The sequence below is a fragment of the Jaculus jaculus genome, chromosome 3, assembly GCF_020740685.1.
Source record: "Jaculus jaculus isolate mJacJac1 chromosome 3, mJacJac1.mat.Y.cur, whole genome shotgun sequence".
In the NCBI taxonomy this organism is placed as follows: Eukaryota; Metazoa; Chordata; class Mammalia; order Rodentia; family Dipodidae; genus Jaculus; species Jaculus jaculus.
Genome location: NC_059104.1, coordinates 3,268,154 through 3,289,188, shown reverse-complemented (window position 1 = coordinate 3,289,188; position 21,035 = coordinate 3,268,154). Strand labels below are relative to the sequence as shown.

Sequence of the window (21,035 nt, the reverse complement as noted above, 5' to 3'; positions counted from 1 at the left end):
AAAATTAAACAAAACATAATAAAATGCTGTGTGCGGTGGCCTGCGATCCAGGCTTTTACAATCAGCACATAAACACAGCTATGGCAGATCAAAGTCAGTTTTCTAACCCAGAGGTGGGCAGGGTGTGGCTGGCACGGATCTCTTCAACATGTGGGCAGCCAATCAGCAAAACTGTCAGCACCTCCCTGAAGAACCTTCTCCCCCTAGTGCTGAGATCTAGGAGGAAGCGACCGAATGACTTCTCTCACGGTCATTTATGGGCAAGGAAGTCTGGCTCCTCTCTACAGCTCTGAACACTGCAGAGAACACTTGATTTGTGGTTACACCAGGACCCATGAGGAAAAGTGATGAAAGGTCCCTTCCCCTGGCTCACAGGGGTCCTTGTGAGTCATCCCTCTACTTCCCCGCTTCTAAGAGAGTCAACAGAGTGGAACTCTGGGGACCCTCATTAACGGAGGACAATTATCAACAGAGCCACACCACACACCACATGCTGAGTCCTGCGTATGCAAGTACTGACGGTGGTGACAAAGGGACCCGGAGGGCACTGTAATGACAGCTGTCATCATCCTCTACTCACTGCTGCTTTTCAAGGGTTACTAGTCACGTATTTTTAAGCCTAAATCCTTCATTAGCTTTTACAACATTTTAACGTACTCCTGGTAACACACATCTTCCTTCCTCTTCTGAGCACAAGCCCTTCCGGCCTCTGCTCTTCTCACCCAAGTTTGTAAAGGGACTGGTTCCAGGGTGACTTGGAATCACACTGGACCAGCGATGTTGAGCGCCCACCCATGTGGATGAGCGCCCTTCCCTCCCTGAGCCTGACATGAGCTGTGACACGGAGGGCAGAGAAGCCACGGGAAGCCACATGTGAGACCAAGGACAGAGACCGGGTCCCTCTCGCTTTCTCTCTCTGCGTGCGTACATGCGTGCATGAGTTATGTATGTTCTCCTGTGTGTGCACATGTGTATGCCCAAGTATGTGTCTGCACATGTATTTATGTGCACCCATGTAGAGGCGTGTCCTCTTCAATCGCTGTCCACCTTATTGATGGAGACAAGACCTCCCAGTTGAACCCAGAGCTCACCGAGTCAGCCAGTCCACCTAGTCAGCCTGCCCCAGGGGACTGCTGTCACTGTCTCCCAAGGGCTTGGGATACAGAACTGCCACCACAGCTGCCCAGCTTTCATTGGGTGCTGGGGACCCAAATCAAGTCCTCAGGCTTGCACCACACGTGCTTAATCCACTGAGCCGTATCTCCAGCCACAGCCCTATCTTTTTCTCTCTCTCTCTCATCAACATTCAGCACAGGGTTTTGTGCAAAAACCAGTCAAAAGACAGTCAGCAAACAACCCAAATCAACGTGGAGTTCAACAACTGGGATGTGGGAATGTCTCCACAACTAGCCAGCAGGTGCCCAAAGAGTGGTTTCCCCCTTTGCAAGAGGGAGAAGTGAAGCTGAGCGTGTGCCCTGCACCCCTGACCCAGGGTCTGTGACCTTGAAGCCGCCTCTGAAGGTTCTCAAACCTTACCTGGCAGACCTGGGGACCCGGGGCTTCCAGGAAATCCTGCTTGTCCCTTGTCACCAATGGGACCAATGGGTCCAAATCCTGGAGGCCCAGGGGGTCCGATGTCACCACGACTTCCAGGGAAGCCAACTCCTCCAGGGGGACCACGTTCTCCTTTCAATCCTACTGAACCCTGGGGTGACAGGAAATTAAAGAGGAGTTAACAGGCGATAGCACATGGCTGCCCACACCCACTCTGGTGTCCTTTACGGTGAACTAGTGACAAGCTAGTGTTTACTTCTTCACCATCCAGCAGGTCACCAAGTGACACACTCATTCCTTTCCCTAAGACAAGTGGCCATCACTGTTCCCAAGCAAGAAGGGGTACTACACAGGAGACGGCTGCCCACCCCACCTCCTCCCCACGCTGAACACGACCTATTTGAGAATCAGCTTCCCACAGGAAGACAGGAGACCTCACCCACTCTGACCCCAACCCAACGGAAGAGATGCGCCCACGTGTAACCTCAAGCTCAGCACCACCCTGTCCACTCACGAGCTTCTGCCGGCTTGGGAGCTATGAATGGGCCCTGCTCCTTAATCACCCCTCTGATGACGACACGGAGAGGTGACTGAAATCCCTCGTTCCCCCACCTCGGAGACCCGCATTAGTGAACGCACGCTCCACGTCTAGAGCACAACCTACCGGGGATCCCTTGGGGCCCGGGAGTCCTGGGTGGCCGTCTCTTCCGGGAGATCCTGCTCTCCCCGGCATGCCGGGCTGTCCCGGGAAACCTGGGTCTCCTTTGTCACCTTTGAGTCGCATGTCAAAAAATATCTCGCCAGGCTCTCCCTTGGCTCCAGGCTGGCCCATGAGCCCTGGCGCACCTTGTGGCCCCTGCAGGAACAAAGCCATGTGACGACACAGAAGAGCCAGCCATGGAAGTCACCTGGAGCGGCACCTTTCTGGGACCTGTCACGCAGTCAGAGCTCCTGGGGAACTGTGTCAAGGCCAGTCCGCAGCTCCCTGTGGGCAGTCTTCCTCAATGTGCTTATTTGTTGAACATTGGGCTAGATGGGGCAGGGGAATCAAAGGGTGTCACTGGCACCCAGCTCCTAGAAAGCCCTTAGGGCACCGCCCATTCCTCAAACAGCTGCTAAGCCTTTGAGAGATCACTCAGGTCCCAGCCAGGCACCACGTGCGCATGGCTGTGAGCCCAGGCAGGACCTGGAGAAACGGTTGTCTGTCTGCGTGTCCGTGTGTCTGTCTGCATGCTAAAGCACCATGAGGGGTGGGAACAGCCATTGTTCTCTCAGCCGGGACATGACTGAGGTCCCCCAGGTTTCCTCTCAGTGTTCCCATCCACAGGCCGGAAGAGATAAAGACTTCCAGGGCACCAGTGACTGGGAAAACGTGGGCAAAGGCGCCTGGCCAGCTCTGTAATGAGTTTTCTGGGGAAGTTCTTCAGACTTTCCCAAGACTGTCCTGGGAGACACAGACTAGAATGCTTTCAGTTCCTGGAAAGCCGCGTGGACAAAGGGTGCCCACACCCACCACCCCTTATCCTTGGGCACAAGGAATTGTCCCAGGTGCCTGACTGATCTCTGGGGCCCCAGAAAGGTGTCTCAAGCTCCCTGAGGACCTGGCAGAATCAGAACTCTCCCACAATTCATTTCATTTGTTTTTAAGAAATATCTATTTAGGCTAGAGAGATGGCTTAGCAGTTAAGGTGCTTGCCTGCAAAGTCCAAGGACCCTGCTTCAACTCTCCAGGACCCACGTAAGCCAGTTGCACAAGGTGGTTGCATGTATCAGGAGTTTGTTTGCAGTGGCTAGATGCCTTAGCACACCCATTCTCATTCCCTCTCTCCCTCTCTCTCTTTCTCTCTCTCCCCCTCTCCCTCTCATAAATAAATAAATAAAACCCTTCCTTCCTACTATAATTTATTTTTTAATCTATTTATTTATTTGATAGAGAGAAAGAGAATGAGCATGCCAGGGCCTCTTACCACTGCAAATGAACTCCAGATCCATGTGCCACTTGATGTATCTGGCTTTATGTGGGTACTGGGGGAATCAAGCCTGGGTCATCAGGCTTCGCAAGTAAGCACTTTTAACCTGTGAACCATCTCTCCAGCCCTCATTTAATTTCAATCTTTTTTCATGAACTTTCAGAAGGGCCTTAGGTAAGTGTGAAAGTACACACATGCACACACACCTCTGTGTATACCCACACATACACTTCTCCAAGGAAGACATTAGAAGACCAAGGACAGACCAGAGCTTATACAATCTTTAGATTAAAATAATAACAGTGACCACTGGTCACCCATCCACCCGAATCAGGACCTCAAGTGCCACCTCTGACCCCATTGAAAGCTCTGCCAGGCAACAAGGGAGCCACCGCCTTGCAGAGGGAGAAGCTGACGTCAGTGCAGGGCCGTGGGCCACGTATCTAAGGACTGTCCCCCCGGAACGTGCCGCAGCTGGATGAGGATGTGCACGCTGCTGGTTCCTGGCTGCAGCGCCCTCCTGGCCATTATCCCGTGTTACCTAGGGAAGCCTGCCTGGCACGTGGGACGGGGCTTGCAGAAACTCCCTGACCTGCCCAACATCCACCCAGGGGCTCACACACGGAGGCTGGCTGACGTTCCTGGTCTCTGTGCTTTCTGAGTCAAATCCATAAAAGCGAGAAAGGGGTGGATGTTGCTCTCAGACAACCAGGAACCCTGGGATCCACAGACAGTTTGCCCTAGAGTAGACGGACTCAGCAGCTGCGCTCTGCCCTGTCCTATACTATTTGAGAAGCTCAACTAAGCCACCTAAAACACCAGTCACTCACTCAGGCTAGCCATACTACAAGGGCTTGAGAGCCACCATTGGGTCAAGCAGCTACCAAAATGAACAGTGACACACACAGCCCTGTCATAACAGAAAGTTCTGCTAGATGGTGATGGGCGGCTTGGGCTGGCCCCAAACTCAAACTTGGACACGGGACACTGGTTTGGGATCCATTCCTAAAGGTGGAAACACTCAGTCTCTTCGCTCAAATCCTAAGGCTAGAAATCAATTTTTTTTCTGCTAATTACCTGCCAGAAATTTTAGCAACAGGTCTTAGAAAATTCAGTATTTCATTGAAAGGTGGTAGAGTTTTTAAACTGGTTCTGTAGAGTAAATGTTCATATCTATACATCCACAAATCCCATCAAAAACTGGACAGCCCCACGTCTTTCCTAACATTCCCATGTCGTCTCTGCTGTGCTGTAAAAACATTCCAGAAATTACCCCCGTTTCATTGGAACAGGGTGTTGGCAAGTCTGGTCCTTCCCTGGTATCCAGGGCTTTGAAGGTGGGGCCAAGGCCTTCTATCTTTCTCTGTGATATCCGTCACAAAGTGCATGTGAACGGCTACAAAGCCGGCCGCCGGCCCCGTCACTGTGAATGTGCACGCGAGCGTGGGAGCGTGTGTCCAGCTGGCCACAGGCCTCCATAAAGAATAAATGCTAATCAAAGGAGTTGAAGGTACTGCATGTGTTTCTACCAGAAGTGAGCACTCACAGCCTAGACACAATGGGGACCTTGCTAGCCACCGTTCTATGAAAGGAAGGGATCTCGGTATCCTTAAAGGTGGCACTGGTCATGCTCAGGCCTCTCCGGTGTCTCCCGGCACAGTATGTCCTGATCTGCTTGGTGACATTCGATCTACGTCCCCTGGGAGTGAAGCTGAAGGCCCGCACAGGCTGCGTGAACCTGTGCTGCCCATAGTGGTAAAGCCAGGGCGGCCCCAGCTCCCTTGGGCTGAACACCCCCTGGGCACCTAGAGTCCCACTTAAATGCCCTCAGGTTCCCAGTCTCCACGAAAGGCAGCCATTCATTCCTAGAGCACTGGGAACTGGCATCTAGATCCAAAGAAAGGCAGGCATCGCACACACTCTTCCAGCCCCCAACCAGTTCTGAATGCAAGAACCTCGCTTTTGAGCTGGCTTAGCCGAGGAGCTGTGGCATGGTGTCAGATAAAAGAAGACTCTTCCAGATAAAGATATTGACATTTTTAGAGGGAGAAGATGCTCCTGGATATTGACTTCTAGAGACTTGGTCCATCTTTGAAAAGTCAGGGGTGCCTTGCACAGAAAGCATAAGACAGGGCATTTGTATCGTAGGTTTTCTTTAATTTCTTCTTTATCCCAATTTTTCCTCAACATCCTTCTCTCTCATCTCTCTCCTCTTCTTGAATTATCATGAGATGGGGGAGGAGGGGTTGCACTGGACATCTGGCCTGGGTTTTAGCTGGAGTAGAGCAGGAAGACCCCAGGAAAGCCAGGCAGGTAAGACAGTAGACAGAGGTAAAAAGATCCCTTTCTGCTTCCTTCAAAGTTCTTCCCACTTTGATCCCCACCACAGCTATTTGAACGGCTCGTGTATTTAGAACTGTTTATAACAATGGTCACTTCTAACTCAGCTCCCCAGGCACCAGTGCCTTTCTGGAAGGCAGGGCTGGGATCTCACTTCAAAAGGAGAAGCCACTGCTGAAATCCAGCTGTTTCCCTCCTGCTCTGACTCACTTCTGCCCTGGCCTCCTGTCGAGATGCTTCCAGTAATCTAAAAACATCTCAGAATTTTAAAGAGCTGTATCAGAAAAGCATTAAGTCCCAAGATTTAGACTCAAAAGGATTAGAGAAGCAAATGCTGACTAGGCTCGAAGATGCTAAGGGAAGACGAGACGATGGAAGGTTGACACGCCTCCACCAGAACAGAGTGTGCGTGGTCAAGTCGTGTCCAGGTACTGAAAATGACTTGTTCTCCTCTGAGGAATGGCTTCTTTTAAAACAAAGCTAGAAGCATGGATTCTGTGACTGGATTTTCATATTCATTGCCTATGAAAGTATAGGTATTTCATTTGTAGATTTAAAAAGACATCTACATAACAGACACCAGTGATAGGAACGCTCAACATACAAATCTATCGAAAGAGAATGAGGGGGCTGGAGAGAGAGATAGCTTAGTGGTTAAGGCCCTTGCCTGTAAAGCCTAGCAACCGGAGTATAATTCTGCAGTACCCACATAAAGTCAGATGCACAAAGTGGCACATGAATTTGAAGTTTGTTTGCAGAGGCCCTGAAGTGCCCGTTCTCTCTGTCTCCTCTCTATTTCTCTCTGCTTGCAAAAATAAAATATTCTTTTTGAAAAAAGAGAGAGAATGAAAAGATATTTCAACTCCATAGAGAGAAAAAGTCGTGTTTCCTCCCTCTTCCCATAGAAGCTCTTGGGGCTGGATCTTCCCTTAGAGAAGATCTCAGATGAAACAGGTGTCGTAACAAGCAGTGGTCTCAGAAGAGGCGGCCGCTGCAGCAAGGCTCACAGGTTACTGGTGTCAGCTTCTGAGCCAGAGAGCCTGTGGGCAGGCCACCGCCAACCCAGCAACGCCTGAGCACAGGACGAGACCCAGCTCTGAGGCCGTGTGGACGCGGGCTGGGGAGGGACCCATGTCACCCATGCTCGGGGCTCCACATGAGGGTGTGAGGAAGTAATGTGCCCCACAGCCACTGTCCCAGCTTCCACAGGACACAGAAATGTGTGGAAAAAATGTGAGCACCCACAACTATGTGGTGACAACGTCCAATAGACACAGGAACTCCAACGGGTGCTTACCGGCAATCCTTCCAGACCATCCCTGCCAGGCACGCCTCGGTCTCCCTTGGCCCCTGGCTGACCTGGTAAACCTTTTAAAGGAGACAGAGTTCAGCACATGTGACATCACTCTTCCAAACCCTTCATCCCTGGGGTTCAACCGTGTCAAAGTCTCTATAAATTGGGCAGCCATTTGATGAATGCCTCAGTGAGTTAGGTAAGTAAAACTTTCAAGATGGGCTTGGAATGGAAACTAGGAGTCATGGACTCGAGTGGGTGCAATGTCCCCCCAACCACACACATCCCCAAGACCCTGTGAGGGAAACCTCTTCCGTCACCCTGAACTAAGTGAACTGATACACCACTCTCATTTATTACTGAGGCTTCTGAGGAGAGGCCTGTAATAGGCCTCCTGGACCACTGTGGCCCATATGCTATGGTAGCAAACAGTAACTCAGATCTGAGGATGGCAGACATCCAGTTCCAAGGCTATCTCAGAGCGGTGCCTATCTGTACCAAAAGCATACCTGACTCTCCTCGGGGGCCCTGGGGCCCAGGGGGGCCTCGAAGTCCTTCGGTGTCACAAGTGATGCAACCTTCTCCTTTCTGACCTGAAACAATGCAAGATATCACACACGTGACATGTCAGTAAGGAGCTCCATAGTACATGAGAGAATAGGAACTGGCGAGTCTGTTAATGGGCCAGTCCATGGGAGAGTGACGGCAGTGTGGATCCATGGGAGAGAGACGGAGGTGTGGATCCATGGGAGAGAGATGGCAGTGTGGATCCATGGGAGAGAGACGGCAGTGTGGATCCATGGGAGAGAGACAGCAGGGTGGATCCATGGGAGAGAGATGGCAGTGTGGACCCATGGGAGAGAGACAGCAGTGTGGAACCATGGGAGAGAGATGGCAGTGTGAATCCATGGGAGAGAGACGGCAGTGTGGAACCATGGGAGAGAGATGGCAGTGTGAATCCATGGGAGAGAGACGGCAGTGTGGATCCATGGGAGAGAGACAGCAGTGTGGAACCATGGGAGAGAGACAGCAGTGTGGATCCATGGGAGAGAGATGGCAGTGTGGATCCATGGGAGAGAGACGGCAGTGTGGAACCATGGGAGAGAGACAGCAGTGTGGAACCATGGGAGAGAGACGGCAGTGTGGAACCATGGGAGAGAGACAGCAGTGTGGATCCATGGGAGAGAGATGGCAGTGTGGATCCATGGGAGAGAGATGGCAGTGTGGACCCATGGGAGAGAGATGGCAGTGTGGAACCATGGGAGAGAGACGGCAGTGTGGAACCATGGGAGAGAGATGGCAGTGTGAATCCATGGGAGAGAGATGGCAGTGTGGATCCATGGGAGAGAGATGGCAGTGTGGACCCATGGGAGAGAGACAGCAGTGTGGAACCATGGGAGAGAGATGGCAGTGTGAATCCATGGGAGAGAGACGGCAGTGTGGAACCATGGGAGAGAGACGGCAGTGTGGATCCATGGGAGAGAGACGGCAGTGTGGAACCATGGGAGAGAGATGGCAGTGTGGAACCATGGGAGAGAGATGGCAGTGTGAATCCATGGGAGAGAGACGGCAGTGCGGCAGTGTGGAACCACGGGAGAGAGACGGCAGTGTGGAACCACGGGAGAGAGACGGCGGTGTGGATCCATGGGAGAGAGACGGCAGTGTGGATCCATGGGAGAGAGACAGCAGTGTGGAACCACGGGACAGAGACGGCAGTGTGGAACCACGGGAGAGAGACGGCGGTGTGGATCCATGGGAGAGAGATGGCAGTGTGGAACCACGGGAGAGAGATGGCAGTGTGGAACCACGGGAGAGAGACGGCAGTGTGGAACCATGGGAGAGAGATGGCAGTGTGGAACCATGGGAGAGAGACGGCAGTGTGGAACCATGGGAGAGAGATGGCAGTGTGAATCCATGGGAGAGAGATGGCAGTGTGGAACCATGGGAGAGAGATGGCAGTGTGAATCCATGGGAGAGAGACGGCAGTGTGGAACCATGGGAGAGAGACGGCAGTGTGAATCCATGGGAGAGAGATGGCAGTGTGGATCCATGGGAGAGAGACGACAGTGTGGAACCATGGGAGAGAGACGGCAGTGTGGATCCATGGGAGAGAGACGGCAGTGTGGAACCATGGGAGAGAGACGGCAGTGTGGAACCATGGGAGAGAGACGGCAGTGTGGAACCACGGGAGAGAGACGGCGGTGTGGATCCATGGGAGAGAGATGGCGGTGTGGATCCATGGGAGAGAGACGGCAGTGTGGATCCATGGGAGAGAGACGGCAGTGTGGAACCATGGGAGAGAGACGGCAGTGTGGAACCACGGGAGAGAGACGGCGGTGTGGAACCACGGGAGAGAGACGGCGGTGTGGATCCATGGGAGAGAGACGGCGGTGTGGATCCATGGGAGAGAGACGGCGGTGTGGATCCATGGGAGAGAGACGGCGGTGTGGATCCATGGGAGAGAGACGGCGGTGTGGATCCATGGGAGAGAGACAGCAGTGTGAATCCATGGGAGAGAGACGGCAGTGTGGAACCATGGGAGAGAGACGGCAGTGTGGAACCATGGGAGAGAGACGGCAGTGTGGATCCATGGGAGAGAGACGGCAGTGTGGATCCATGGGAGAGAGACGGCAGTGTGGATCCATGGGAGAGAGACGGCAGTGTGGATCCATGGGAGAGAGACGGCAGTGTGGATCCATGGGAGAGAGACGGCAGTGTGGAACCATGGGAGAGAGACGGCAGTGTGGAACCATGGGAGAGAGACGGCAGTGTGGAACCATGGGAGAGAGATGGCAGTGTGAATCCATGGGAGAGAGACGGCGGTGTGGATCCATGGGAGAGAGATGGCGGTGTGAATCCATGGGAGAGAGACGGCAGTGTGGAACCATGGGAGAGAGACGGCGGTGTGGATCCATGGGAGAGAGACGGCAGTGTGGATCCATGGGAGAGAGATGGCAGTGTGGAACCATGGGAGAGAGATGGCAGTGTGAATCCATGGGAGAGAGATGGCAGTGTGGAACCATGGGAGAGAGATGGCAGTGTGGATCCATGGGAGAGAGATGGCAGTGTGGATCCATGGGAGAGAGATGGCAGTGTGGATCCATGGGAGAGAGACGGCAGTGTGGATCCATGGGAGAGAGACGGCAGTGTGGAACCATGGGAGAGAGACGGCAGTGTGGAACCATGGGAGAGAGACGGCAGTGTGGAACCATGGGAGAGAGACGGCAGTGTGGATCCATGGGAGAGAGACGGCAGTGTGGATCCATGGGAGAGAGACGGCAGTGTGGAACCATGGGAGAGAGACGGCAGTGTGGATCCATGGGAGAGAGATGGCAGTGTGAATCCATGGGAGAGAGACGGCAGTGTGGAACCATGGGAGAGAGATGGCAGTGTGGATCCATGGGAGAGAGACGGCAGTGTGGATCCATGGGAGAGAGACGGCAGTGTGGAACCATGGGAGAGAGACGGCAGTGTGGATCCATGGGAGAGAGACGGCAGTGTGGATCCATGGGAGAGAGACGGCAGTGTGGATCCATGGGAGAGAGACGGCAGTGTGGATCCATGGGAGAGAGACGGCAGTGTGGAACCATGGGAGAGAGATGGCAGTGTGGAACCATGGGAGAGAGACGGCAGTGTGGAACCATGGGAGAGAGACGGCAGTGTGGAACCATGGGAGAGAGATGGCAGTGTGAATCCATGGGAGAGAGACGGCGGTGTGGATCCATGGGAGAGAGACGGCAATGTGGATCCATGGGAGAGAGACGGCAGTGTGGAACCATGGGAGAGAGATGGCAGTGTGAATCCATGGGAGAGAGACGGCGGTGTGGATCCATGGGAGAGAGATGGCGGTGTGTATCCATGGGAGAGAGACGGCAGTGTGGAACCATGGGAGAGAGACGGCGGTGTGGATCCATGGGAGAGAGACGGCAGTGTGGATCCATGGGAGAGAGATGGCAGTGTGGAACCATGGGAGAGAGATGGCAGTGTGAATCCATGGGAGAGAGATGGCAGTGTGGAACCATGGGAGAGAGATGGCAGTGTGGATCCATGGGAGAGAGATGGCAGTGTGGATCCATGGGAGAGAGATGGCAGTGTGGATCCATGGGAGAGAGACGGCAGTGTGGATCCATGGGAGAGAGACGGCAGTGTGGATCCATGGGAGAGAGACGGCAGTGTGGATCCATGGGAGAGAGACGGCAGTGTGAATCCATGGGAGAGAGACGGCAGTGTGGATCCATGGGAGAGAGACGGCAGTGTGGAACCATGGGAGAGAGACGGCAGTGTGGAACCATGGGAGAGAGACGGCAGTGTGGATCCATGGGAGAGAGACGGCAGTGTGGATCCATGGGAGAGAGACGGCAGTGTGGAACCATGGGAGAGAGACGGCAGTGTGGATCCATGGGAGAGAGATGGCAGTGTGGATCCATGGGAGAGAGACGGCAGTGTGGAACCATGGGAGAGAGATGGCAGTGTGGATCCATGGGAGAGAGACGGCAGTGTGGATCCATGGGAGAGAGACGGCAGTGTGGAACCATGGGAGAGAGACGGCAGTGTGGATCCATGGGAGAGAGACGGCAGTGTGGATCCATGGGAGAGAGACGGCAGTGTGAATCCATGGGAGAGAGACGGCAATGTGGATCCATGGGAGAGAGACGGCAGTGTGGAACCATGGGAGAGAGATGGCAGTGTGGAACCATGGGAGAGAGACGGCAGTGTGGAACCATGGGAGAGAGACGGCAGTGTGGAACCATGGGAGAGAGACAGCGGTGTGGATCCATGGGAGAGAGACGGCAGTGTGGACCCATGGGAGAGAGACGGCAGTGTGGATCCATGGGAGAGAGACGGCAGTGTGGAACCATGGGAGAGAGACGGCAGTGTGGATCCATGGGAGAGAGACGGCAGTGTGGATCCATGGGAGAGAGACGGCAGTGTGGAACCATGGGAGAGAGACGGCAGTGTGGAACCATGGGAGAGAGACGGCAGTGTGGAACCATGGGAGAGAGACAGCGGTGTGGATCCATGGGAGAGAGACGGCAGTGTGGACCCATGGGAGAGAGACGGCAGTGTGGATCCATGGGAGAGAGACGGCAGTGTGGAACCATGGGAGAGAGACGGCAGTGTGGATCCATGGGAGAGAGACGGCAGTGTGGATCCATGGGAGAGAGACGGCAGTGTGGAACCATGGGAGAGAGACGGCAGTGTGGATCCATGGGAGAGAGATGGCAGTGTGGATCCATGGGAGAGAGACGGCAGTGTGGAACCATGGGAGAGAGATGGCAGTGTGGATCCATGGGAGAGAGACGGCAGTGTGGATCCATGGGAGAGAGACGGCAGTGTGGAACCATGGGAGAGAGACGGCAGTGTGGATCCATGGGAGAGAGACGGCAGTGTGGATCCATGGGAGAGAGACGGCAGTGTGGATCCATGGGAGAGAGACGGCAGTGTGGATCCATGGGAGAGAGACGGCAGTGTGGAACCATGGGAGAGAGATGGCAGTGTGGAACCATGGGAGAGAGACGGCAGTGTGGAACCATGGGAGAGAGACGGCAGTGTGGAACCATGGGAGAGAGATGGCAGTGTGAATCCATGGGAGAGAGACGGCGGTGTGGATCCATGGGAGAGAGACGGCAATGTGGATCCATGGGAGAGAGACGGCAGTGTGGAACCATGGGAGAGAGATGGCAGTGTGAATCCATGGGAGAGAGACGGCGGTGTGGATCCATGGGAGAGAGACGGCAGTGTGGATCCATGGGAGAGAGACGGCAGTGTGGATCCATGGGAGAGAGACGGCAGTGTGGAACCATGGGAGAGAGACGGCGGTGTGGATCCATGGGAGAGAGACGGCAGTGTGGATCCATGGGAGAGAGATGGCAGTGTGGAACCATGGGAGAGAGATGGCAGTGTGAATCCATGGGAGAGAGATGGCAGTGTGGAACCATGGGAGAGAGATGGCAGTGTGGATCCATGGGAGAGAGATGGCAGTGTGGATCCATGGGAGAGAGATGGCAGTGTGGATCCATGGGAGAGAGACGGCAGTGTGGATCCATGGGAGAGAGACGGCAGTGTGGATCCATGGGAGAGAGACGGCAGTGTGGATCCATGGGAGAGAGACGGCAGTGTGAATCCATGGGAGAGAGACGGCAGTGTGGATCCATGGGAGAGAGACGGCAGTGTGGAACCATGGGAGAGAGACGGCAGTGTGGAACCATGGGAGAGAGACGGCAGTGTGGATCCATGGGAGAGAGACGGCAGTGTGGATCCATGGGAGAGAGACGGCAGTGTGGAACCATGGGAGAGAGACGGCAGTGTGGATCCATGGGAGAGAGATGGCAGTGTGGATCCATGGGAGAGAGACGGCAGTGTGGAACCATGGGAGAGAGATGGCAGTGTGGATCCATGGGAGAGAGACGGCAGTGTGGATCCATGGGAGAGAGACGGCAGTGTGGAACCATGGGAGAGAGACGGCAGTGTGGATCCATGGGAGAGAGACGGCAGTGTGGATCCATGGGAGAGAGACGGCAGTGTGAATCCATGGGAGAGAGACGGCAATGTGGATCCATGGGAGAGAGACGGCAGTGTGGAACCATGGGAGAGAGATGGCAGTGTGGAACCATGGGAGAGAGACGGCAGTGTGGAACCATGGGAGAGAGACGGCAGTGTGGAACCATGGGAGAGAGACAGCGGTGTGGATCCATGGGAGAGAGACGGCAGTGTGGACCCATGGGAGAGAGACGGCAGTGTGGATCCATGGGAGAGAGACGGCAGTGTGGAACCATGGGAGAGAGACGGCAGTGTGGAACCATGGGAGAGAGATGGCGGTGTGGAACCACGGGAGAGAGACGGCGGTGTGGATCCATGGGAGAGAGATGGCAGTGTGGATCCATGGGAGAGAGACGGCAGTGTGGAACCATGGGAGAGAGACGGCAGTGTGGAACCACGGGAGAGAGACGGCAGTGTGGAACCACGGGAGAGAGACGGCGGTGTGGATCCACGGGAGAGAGACGGCGGTGTGGATCCATGGGAGAGAGACGGCAGTGTGGATCCATGGGAGAGAGACGGCAGTGTGGAACCATGGGAGAGAGACGGCGGTGTGGATCCATGGGAGAGAGACGGCGGTGTGGATCCATGGGAGAGAGATGGCAGTGTGGAACCATGGGAGAGAGATGGCAGTGTGGAACCATGGGAGAGAGACGGCGGTGTGGATCCATGGGAGAGAGACGGCGGTGTGGATCCATGGGAGAGAGACGGCGGTGTGGAACCATGGGAGAGAGACGGCGGTGTGGAACCACGGGAGAGAGACGGCGGTGTGGATCCATGGGAGAGAGACGGCGGTGTGGATCCATGGGAGAGAGATGGCGGTGTGGAACCACGGGAGAGAGACGGCGGTGTGGATCCATGGGAGAGAGATGGCGGTGTGGATCCATGGGAGAGAGATGGCAGTGTGAATCCATGGGAGAGAGATGGCAGTGTGGATCCATGGGAGAGAGACGGCAGTGTGGATCCATGGGAGAGAGACGGCGGTGTGGATCCATGGGAGAGAGACGGCGGTGTGGATCCATGGGAGAGAGACGGCAGTGTGGATCCATGGGAGAGAGACGGCAGTGTGGATCCATGGGAGAGAGACAGCAGTGTGAATCCATGGGAGAGAGACGGCAGTGTGGAACCATGGGAGAGAGACGGCAGTGTGGAACCATGGGAGAGAGACGGCAGTGTGGATCCATGGGAGAGAGACGGCAGTGTGGATCCATGGGAGAGAGACGGCAGTGTGGATCCATGGGAGAGAGACGGCAGTGTGGATCCATGGGAGAGAGACGGCAGTGTGGATCCATGGGAGAGAGACGGCAGTGTGGAACCATGGGAGAGAGACGGCAGTGTGGAACCATGGGAGAGAGACGGCAGTGTGGAACCATGGGAGAGAGATGGCAGTGTGAATCCATGGGAGAGAGACGGCGGTGTGGATCCATGGGAGAGAGACGGCAATGTGGATCCATGGGAGAGAGACGGCAGTGTGGAACCATGGGAGAGAGATGGCAGTGTGGAACCATGGGAGAGAGACGGCAGTGTGGAACCATGGGAGAGAGACGGCAGTGTGGAACCATGGGAGAGAGATGGCAGTGTGAATCCATGGGAGAGAGACGGCGGTGTGGATCCATGGGAGAGAGACGGCAATGTGGATCCATGGGAGAGAGACGGCAGTGTGGAACCATGGGAGAGAGATGGCAGTGTGAATCCATGGGAGAGAGACGGCGGTGTGGATCCATGGGAGAGAGATGGCGGTGTGTATCCATGGGAGAGAGACGGCAGTGTGGAACCATGGGAGAGAGACGGCGGTGTGGATCCATGGGAGAGAGACGGCAGTGTGGATCCATGGGAGAGAGATGGCAGTGTGGAACCATGGGAGAGAGATGGCAGTGTGAATCCATGGGAGAGAGATGGCAGTGTGGAACCATGGGAGAGAGATGGCAGTGTGGATCCATGGGAGAGAGATGGCAGTGTGGATCCATGGGAGAGAGACGGCAGTGTGGATCCATGGGAGAGAGACGGCAGTGTGGATCCATGGGAGAGAGACGGCAGTGTGGATCCATGGGAGAGAGACGGCAGTGTGGATCCATGGGAGAGAGACGGCAGTGTGGATCCATGGGAGAGAGACGGCAGTGTGGATCCATGGGAGAGAGACGGCAGTGTGGAACCATGGGAGAGAGACGGCAGTGTGGAACCATGGGAGAGAGACGGCAGTGTGGATCCATGGGAGAGAGACGGCAGTGTGGATCCATGGGAGAGAGACGGCAGTGTGGAACCATGGGAGAGAGACGGCAGTGTGGATCCATGGGAGAGAGACGGCAGTGTGGATCCATGGGAGAGAGACGGCAGTGTGGAACCATGGGAGAGAGACGGCAGTGTGGATCCATGGGAGAGAGACGGCAGTGTGGATCCATGGGAGAGAGACGGCAGTGTGGAACCATGGGAGAGAGACGGCAGTGTGGATCCATGGGAGAGAGACGGCAGTGTGGATCCATGGGAGAGAGACGGCAGTGTGAATCCATGGGAGAGAGACGGCAATGTGGATCCATGGGAGAGAGACGGCAGTGTGGAACCATGGGAGAGAGATGGCAGTGTGGAACCATGGGAGAGAGACGGCAGTGTGGAACCATGGGAGAGAGACGGCAGTGTGGAACCATGGGAGAGAGACAGCGGTGTGGATCCATGGGAGAGAGACGGCAGTGTGGACCCATGGGAGAGAGACGGCAGTGTGGATCCATGGGAGAGAGACGGCAGTGTGGAACCATGGGAGAGAGACGGCAGTGTGGAACCATGGGAGAGAGATGGCGGTGTGGAACCACGGGAGAGAGACGGCAGTGTGGATCCATGGGAGAGAGATGGCAGTGTGGATCCATGGGAGAGAGACGGCAGTGTGGAACCATGGGAGAGAGACGGCAGTGTGGAACCACGGGAGAGAGACGGCAGTGTGGAACCACGGGAGAGAGACGGCGGTGTGGATCCACGGGAGAGAGACGGCAGTGTGGATCCATGGGAGAGAGACGGCAGTGTGGATCCATGGGAGAGAGACGGCAGTGTGGAACCATGGGAGAGAGACGGCGGTGTGGATCCATGGGAGAGAGACGGCAGTGTGGATCCATGGGAGAGAGATGGCAGTGTGGAACCATGGGAGAGAGATGGCAGTGTGGAACCATGGGAGAGAGACGGCGGTGTGGATCCATGGGAGAGAGACGGCGGTGTGGATCCATGGGAGAGAGACGGCGGTGTGGAACCATGGGAGAGAGACGGCAGTGTGGAACCACGGGAGAGAGACGGCGGTGTGGATCCATGGGAGAGAGACGGCGGTGTGGATCCATGGGAGAGAGATGGCGGTGTGGAACCACGGGAGAGAGACGGCGGTGTGGATCCATGGGAGAGAGATGGCGGTGTGGATCCATGGGAGAGAGATGGCAGTGTGAATCCATGGGAGAGAGATGGCAGTGTGGATCCATGGGAGAGAGACGGCAGTGTGGATCCATGGGAGAGAGACAGCAGTGTGGATCCATGGGAGAGAGACGGCAGTGTGGAACCATGGGAGAGAGACAGCAGTGTGGAACCATGGGAGAGAGATGGCGGTGTGGATCCATGGGAGAGAGACGGCAGTGTGGAACCATGGGAGAGAGACGGCAGTGTGAATCCATGGGAGAGAGACGGCAGTGTGGAACCATGGGAGAGAGATGGCGGTGTGGATCCATGGGAGAGAGACGGCAGTGTGGAACCATGGGAGAGAGACGGCAGTGTGGAACCATGGGAGAGAGATGGCGGTGTGGATCCATGGGAGAGAGAGGGCAGTGTGGAACCATGGGAGAGAGATGGCAGTGTGGATCCACAGGAGAGAGATGGCAACATCAACCGTGGGAGAGAATGCCTCTTTGGAAATCATCACAACTTATGCCTTGTTTTGCAAACTAAGCTCAATAGCCTTTTGGGGTGTTAGATCTAGCTATTAAATCCTAACGTACCTGGCTGTTAGACCTAAATTGGGCATAGTATGGAACAAAGGTGATTTAAAGAAGCTCACATCAGGGAACTGTGGATGCTCAAAGTTCTGCATTTTTCTCTCTCCCTGACTGGCATCCCCGCTTGTGCCCACTGCCTCTGTTCTCCCTGGCTGCTCCAGGCAGGTCTTACCCTGGAAGCCTGGGGTTGAGACAGAGCAGCAAGGACACAGCCCAGCACAGCTAGGTTCTGGGCACCTTGGAACTCTGCGTGTCTTACTCCCAAGCCTGGAGGTGGGGCTCCTCCGTGACAGAAGGGGATGGCGCTAGCAGAAAGAAGCCGAGGGCATGGTGGCACATGCCCTAAATCCTAGCACTTGGGAGGAGGAGATGGGTGGACTGCCATGAGTTTGAGGCCAGCCTAGGCTACGGAGTGAGTTCCAGGCCATGCTAGGCTGGAATGAAACTCTGCCTTGAAAAAAAGATGAAAAGAGAAGAGAGAAAAGAAAAGAAAAAAGAAAGATGCTTCTCTGGCTATGGGTCTGGAATGAAGCCCTTGAAAGAGCATTTGCCTCGCATGCACAAGGCCATGGGTTCAATCCCCAACACCCCAAAACCAAAGAAAAAAAGAACCCCAAGATATTTTTCCTATGATTCTGGGAATGGGAAGGCACAAGATTTCATAAAATGAATAACCCAGACAGGAAAAGGATGAGCATGTGGAAAGCCAAAGACCCAATAAAAGCTCAGGAATTCATGGCTGTCCCTATTCTAAGACATGCTCTGAAGTTGTTTTGAAGACCAAAAGTCTTTACAATCCAAAGCCAGAAATGGTAAACAGTGGGGCTGGCTTTATGAAAGCTTCCTGTTAGTCCCACTCTCCAGTTAACAGGCCCATAAATACTGGAAGGCCATTGTTTAGTTTGCTTTAAGTCAATGTTGCTGACATAGGCCATGGTTCCTACCTCAAGACTGTTGGACAGATAAACTTGTGCCATGCACTGACGTCACTGCAGACACTTAAAAGGTCAGAGATAAAACTGGGAGCCAAGAGTAAAGCTGTTAATCCATCAAGAGAAGACCTGCTCATTCTGAGTGCACAAGCCCAGCTTTGAAAGGGGTTCACATCTAGCTCTGTAGCTGGCTGGAAGGAAGGGCGTGCATCGTTTGAAAATGGAGCTTGCAAGCTCGGACCTTAGAGGTTGCAGCATCCATTAGAGAGTCTATCTGCCCAGGATGCACACAGCAGCAGGGCTCTATTCTTGGCCCACGGCAAGGGTCCGGGACTGTCAGGTGGCCGTCACAGCCAGGGTCTACCTCTCCCTGCTTGTCACAGCGGGGCAGAAACTCAGCCTCATTCTCAGCTGAGCTATAGACCGCACAGTAATGTGAATATGGCTGGCTCTCAACCCTACTGTGACACCTGAGCCAGTCGGCCGAGGGGGGGCACTCAGCACAGGCACCGTCTCTGAACACATGAAAATCACTTACCCTTCTCTCCAACTTCGCCTGTCAATCCTGGATGTCCTGGAGTCCCAGGGGGACCCTGATCTCCTGGCGGTCCAGGCTGACATTCCACAATACCATCTGAAAGCAATTTTTTTAAAGTTGTAAGGAGCATAGCTAGACATTCTTACTCTCTCTTAATTTGAGTTTTTGTTCTAAAACCAAAATACGTTAGGCAAACAGGAATGTTTTAGAAGCTCAGCTCCCACTTGCTCCACAATGAGCCGAGGTGATCAACCTGCAAGATGGGACCAGAACAAGCCAATCAAGAGCTGGAAGCCCATGCTGGGAGGAGAACCCCGTGTCTCAGTCAGGGACATGGATCTCCACGTTGCGTGGCTAACAAGCTGTTGGTAGGTCGTAGGTGAACAACCACCTTCACATGTAGCCTTTTTAAAATGACACTGCAAATCTGAACCAAAATATGTAAACTGCACTTGATGCACTGTGACTGGGAATGACTGGATTACGCTGCTGAAAAAGGTAAACTAGAAAATCGCAGAGACAGACATTCCACGAATACGTCCTACTCACAGAGTCAGGGAAAGTCTATATTTTTAAGTGAGATGCAGTGCTGGAGAGATGGCTTAGCGGTTAAGGCACTTGCCTGCAAAACCAAAGGACCCAGGCTCGATTCCCCAGGATCCATGTCAGCCAGATGCACAAGGTGGCACATGCATCTGGAGTTTATGTGCAGTGGCTGGAGGCCCTGGCGCACCCATTCTCTCTCTCTCATTCTCTCTTTCTCGTCTATCTGCCTCTCTCTCTCAAATAAATAAATAAACAGACAAACATATTGGAGAACATTTAAACTTACCGATCTCACAAAAGTACTCTTTCTCCCAACTCTCCCCAGTTCCCTCACCCCTAACTCTGCCTCTCACTCGATCCAGAAACACTTGCCCCTGCCTAGACCTCCGCCCTGCCTCTCCCTGCGGCTACTTTCCTTTCTCCCAATCAACTCTTCCCATAACTGTCTTGGGTTTACAGCGGTGACCCTGGGACACGCCCAGTGCAGGACAGGAGTGTCACTGCTCCTCGCAGAGTCTGCAGCCTTGACATCACAGGCACTGACCCCTGTGGAGTGGAGAAGACCGCTGGCCTTCTCCAGACAGAGAGAGACCGTGCATGGAATGTCACCAGGATTTTGGCATTCCATATTCATTTTCCACATTTCAAATGTCACAAAGGAAGAGAAAGAAGTCCCATAAAGTCACATGCAGCCTGTCCCCTTTCCCACCCAAATTCATGCTAATCCTTTCCCAAGGAAACCATTCCTCTGCAGTCCACCAGACCACCCAGCTCTTATCTGCCTTTATCTGCCATCACCAGCCTCATCCACAGAGCGCGCTTCCCTCTCAGGAAGATGTGTTTGAGTTCTAACAATCACCCTCACCGGAAGTCCACACTCATAAACCCTTCTGGAATCAGCCACATGCAACATTCCCACTGCAGATGCTCCCTAGAGCTCACGGGGGCTTTGACTGAAGGACGCAATGACCTGCTTTGGAGCTTAATGCTCCCACTGGCCCGGATGACTCACATCCTCTAGAACTTTCTTATCATTAGGTATGGCCCTGAGATCACAGGGCCATGCGGATTGAATCAAGAGCTGGAAGCCCATGCTCAGCTCTAGTGGCAAGCTCATACAAGAAAACTGTATGTGACAACCAAACACGCAGTTATACACTGTATCGGGACACACTGTAGCACAGTCTGTCTCCATAGGGCTCCTTCTTTCTCACTGTGTGTGCATCACTCCATGCAGTGTGCGTTTGCGTGTGTGAGTGTGTGACTGTGAGCGGGTGTGCATCATTCCACACAGAAGAACCCATTCAGTTTTCCAGAAATGTCAAACAACCCGACAAGCCGGGAGACTCTGAGACAGTTTACTTA

The 21,035-nt window shown here is 54.3% G+C and overlaps 1 protein-coding gene across 2 annotated transcripts in view; it reads right to left on the bottom strand.

The window, feature by feature from the left end:
* Col4a1 (collagen type IV alpha 1 chain) overlaps positions 1-21,035 on the bottom strand; it is a 151,515-nt gene that overhangs the window by 27,822 nt on the left and 102,658 nt on the right. For both annotated transcript variants that reach the window (XM_004663405.3, XM_045146342.1), the window contains exons 22-26: positions 19,125-19,220; positions 7,668-7,751; positions 7,162-7,232; positions 2,219-2,410; positions 1,537-1,705 (exon numbers count right to left, since the gene is read on the bottom strand). In XM_004663405.3, the coding sequence (XP_004663462.2) occupies positions 1,537-1,705; positions 2,219-2,410; positions 7,162-7,232; positions 7,668-7,751; positions 19,125-19,220 (612 nt within the window). The remainder of the gene's footprint in view (positions 1-1,536; positions 1,706-2,218; positions 2,411-7,161; positions 7,233-7,667; positions 7,752-19,124; positions 19,221-21,035) is intronic.